General features: G+C 30.0%; 1 protein-coding gene across 1 annotated transcript; it reads right to left on the reverse strand.

The window, feature by feature from the left end:
* Positions 1-239: 239 nt before the first annotated feature.
* Positions 240-3,667, reverse strand: LOC110664633 (uncharacterized). Its single transcript, XM_058139906.1, has 3 exons — positions 3,428-3,667; positions 1,369-1,525; positions 240-552 (listed from the first exon to the last, which is right to left on the reverse strand). The coding sequence occupies exons 1-3, from the start codon at positions 3,620-3,622 to the stop codon at positions 419-421; spliced, it is 486 nt and encodes a 161-aa protein (XP_057995889.1). The 5' UTR covers positions 3,623-3,667; the 3' UTR covers positions 240-418.
* Positions 3,668-4,458: the final 791 nt, after the last annotated feature.

Raw genomic sequence — 4,458 nt, forward strand, 5'->3', positions numbered from 1 at the left:
TACATTTAGTGGCTCAAACAAGAATCCTTAACATAAAAATTCACAATATGGCAATGCTCAATTTTCCATGAAGAATTGAGGGAGGGCCTACATGACTGTCAATTCAGGTTAGATATTGGTTTATTTTGAACACTAAAACACAGAAATTTAGGCAGACAGTTAGAATGTTAAGAGGTAGGCTTGACGAGCATATCAGATAAGAAAAAGAAGATTCTGCAGCTGTTTGCAGTGCAGGACAATAAAGCAAATAATGTGTTTCATCGCATTAATTGGCACATATATGTTTGAAGTTGATACATTTTTTATTTTCAGGATGAAACAATGCACAACACTATGCTCACCTTTACAACTCACTCTATCCCACTTGAGAAAACAAGGGAAATTGAGAGAGAGAGAGAGAGAGAGAGAGAGAGGAGTATCAACCACCTGTAGAATGAGATTCTTTCCCACCAAGCGTTTGAATTATAGCTTCCAAAAGTTTAATTTCATTATCACGTTTAGAAATTTCATCTTGCTTTGCACGAAGCTCTTCCATGTGCAGTTGAAATACCTCTGCAGCCAAGATATAACATATTTAAATCGTATTGTCCCTCAAAAACTATCATTCTCAGGTCAAGTTTCCTTATCTATAACAATTGCCAGAACCTAGGAAAAAAAGCACAAAAGGATATTAAAATGTCCAAAGGTAATTGAGCTATTGCATCACATCTTCAGACAAACTTCTTTAAAACAGGATGTTAGTGAAAATAGGTGCCAATACAACAACTGAAGCTTAGAATAACTATATAACTGACTGTCAGCCTCCTGGTTTAATCAAAATGAAAAGGGAGTTTTCATGTGAATTGTGAAATGGAAACAGTTGTCTTCAAATTTTCTACAAGGCTGCAATTAAAACAGCAGTTACCATATAATAAAAATAAAACAAAACAAAACAAAGGAAAAGACACTTTCCATGTCCTGAAATTCATGATATTGTTCACTGAATATAGAACAAAGTACAGATAGTCATAAAAAGCTATCAAAATAATGTAACTAATAGTAAGCATAGCATCATACTATTTGGGCTTCACTTCAGAGTGTAGAATTTTGATGAAGGGTTGTTTCTACTTTTAGCACAAAACATTCAACTATGGAAAAATAAATACAAAAGCCTCATCCTCAATATTTAAGGTGCTATGTCAGTCACACAATTATAGCCAATTAGATAGAAGATGTCATTCCTATTGTGCTTGACTTATTCAAGGTATTGTAATTAGAAAACAGTGATACTCAGATTTATACTTTTTGGGCGATTGCTAAATTCTTTTTCTGCCTCTTATTTCTCTTCAACAGATGTATAATTGAAAAATAAAGATTTAGCAAACATACTGGTGGTGTTCTCAAGTTCTCTTGTAATTTCTTGTGCACGTAATTCAGCAGCTTTTTGTGCTGCCTCTGCCTGTCGCTTTTCTGCACGAGCACGGGCAGCAGCAGAAATGGCAGCATCAAGTTCTCTTTCCAAAGTCTCTACCCTTTGTTCAAGAACCTATATACAATATATATAACCTGCATTATTTACAAAACTTGACGCAATCTCAACAGACCTTTCAGAAATTGCAGAGAACAAAATAGCAATAATATAGAAAAAGTCAATGTAAATACTAAAATTAGCTCCCATAAGACAAACTGAATACACATGGATTACATAGATGAGATATATCAATATGCTAGCAGTTTAGCCATCATTTTTATACAAACATAATCTAACAGAATGACCAAACTCTATTTGGTTCACAAAATAGAATAGAGTAGCAATAAATTAATTATTTTATAATCATAGAAATAGAATGGCTATTCTTTATTTATGTGTGGAAACTATGTTCTATAAATTTGAGGAATTTACATTCTACGTACTACTAAAGTAATAATTATTTCACATTTAAAATTTGAAAAACAGTAACAAATAACTATCATCATGGCTGCTGATTTTATTCCCATGCTATTCCACAAACCAAATCAAAAGTAAGCTTTAATCTACCATTAGCAAAATTCTCTTTCTGCATACAAATTCATTTATTTAACAGGCCAAGATGAGTTTGTGAGACACATTTGTCACTTGATCTTTGACGTCATCAAAAGCATGCAACTAGATATCTGCATATACAGCTTTTTAAAATCATCATAAAACTCCCAACAAGATCTCTAAAACTGCCTAAATACGAGATAGAATACATTTCACATGTGCCTATTTGGCATTGAGTCTAGAGGACTGAAATTGTTTTTTTGAATAAAGCACCATTTTAGATGCCGTTGAAAAAAGCAGTTTAAAAAAAGTTATTTTATTGTTTTAGTATTCTTATGACTAAAACTTATCAAATTTAATTTTAAATTATTTTTTAATACTCTCTAACTAGTATATTTAAAAAAGTAATTTTCTCAACAACAGTTTCAACAATAATGCCAAACAGACCCTATATCTATTATAGTTTTACTGGTGTTTACTGTAAAAATAATTTAGCTGGCAAACAGGAAAACAACCAGTAATAAGCAAAATCAAAAAGAATATTGCACATAATAAAACAGTAACAAAGAAAGGATAGCAGCACTATAGGTGGCCGCAATTAACATCATCACCTCAAAGTTTGGGCTATAACTGAACCAAAAGGTAACGCTAAAATTGCCACAAGCATTAAAGTTTTGGACTTTAGTCATGTTCCCTTCTATGAAACACGAAAGGTATGAACTCATATGAGATTAAGCCTAAAGGATTATTTTCCTTTTTCACACCATGATCTTCTGTCATATAAATGTATCAGCATTTACAGAATGCGACAATGTGCATATATAGCATATACGCTAAAGGGGGCAAGCCTAAATATTTTAAATTCAAAAACATAGTTGGAGTTGGACATCTGACTGAAATGATAAGAGAACAGGCATGCAATGAGCTAAAAAGATAAAATCTTTACTCCACTAACCATCATTATCTGTAACAGCGATTTATTCACCATGACATTAAAAAATAATAATAAAAAAAATCTGGTCTTCATTGACCATTCTTTCATAAATCCATGAACAATGAGCACCTGCCCTGCTGTATCCCAATGACAAACCCCATCATGATCATAGAATCAGCTAACCAAATTATCCACTACAATCTAGTAAATCTGTTACAAGACTTCTTCAACTGCAATCAAATTATTCCAAGGGATACCCATCGAATTACAATTCATTATTATCATAGATGATTAAAACCCAATTTTCAAAAATCAAAATATCGCGGACTACGATCAAGATTAACACGAAAGAGCTTGTTCTAAAATTAAACACAGATCATGATATTAGTCAATCATTAAATAATAAATTAAACAATAGAATCAACAGAGGTGCATAAAATAGGAAAATTCCGAGAATCAAAGTGAGAAAACAAGTGCAAAAGATCATATACCTTGATGGTACGGGCTTGTTCAGAACTGAGGGAAGCTTTAGTGAAGGTCTCTTCATCTACAAATACAGCTTTCTTGAGAAGTAGTTTCTGCAGGGAGTCTAGATTGGAAGCCATCTCTGTCAAATTGGCTATGGCTCCTTTCCATCTCTCCTCGCTGCTTCCTTTGCTTTTCTCTTTCTCCTCCATTTTTGCCATACTCTGCCCCTGCACAGATTGAAATTGTAAATACCACTATTGTATGACGCGGATCGGCCCGGCTGGTTCAACCGGGAATTAGTACATTGGCTGGTCTGGTTTACTTTTGAAACTCATATTTATAAAATTACTTATCAGACTTACCCTCCGTTTAAAAGAACGTAGAACATAATAAGATTTTATAAAATAAAATTTTTCAAATTAAGTTTTTTTTATTATTTATAATTTTTAAATATTCATAATATTTTAATATTTCAGAGAAAATAAAAATTTTTTAAAATATTTAAAAGTTTTAAAAAGAAAAATTCCTTAACTCACTAATTTAGTGAGTCAAAAAAATAAAAATTTTTAAAAATTTTAAAAATTATATTTTAAAAAACTTTATATCCCAAATAAAAGTTTAAAGCTTTTAAACTTTGAAAAATCTTAAATTATTTTTAAAAACTTCTACATTTAGAAAAAAAAAATTAATTTTACTTATTTGTAATAAGAAAAAGAAAACATTTATAGGAAATTTTGTGAAAAATACTTTTGAGTGGAAATTTTTTTCCTCTATCTCTCATATGCACTTTTACATATTAATTTTTAATTTTTAAATTATTTGTTTACTTTTTAATTTTAAATTTAAAGTATGCATAATTAAAATATATAACAAAACATAAATTTGATGTGAAAATAAATTATTATTCAATTAGTATAATTTTATTATAAATAAAAATATATTATAAATAATATTCAATTATAAACTTATATTATAAACAATCTATCATACTATTCAATTTTAAAATTATATCATATTATTAAAAATAATTATTCTTAATATAATTTTATTTATT

The sequence above is a fragment of the Hevea brasiliensis genome, chromosome 17 (assembly GCF_030052815.1).
Source record: "Hevea brasiliensis isolate MT/VB/25A 57/8 chromosome 17, ASM3005281v1, whole genome shotgun sequence".
Classification (NCBI taxonomy): domain Eukaryota; kingdom Viridiplantae; phylum Streptophyta; class Magnoliopsida; order Malpighiales; family Euphorbiaceae; genus Hevea; species Hevea brasiliensis.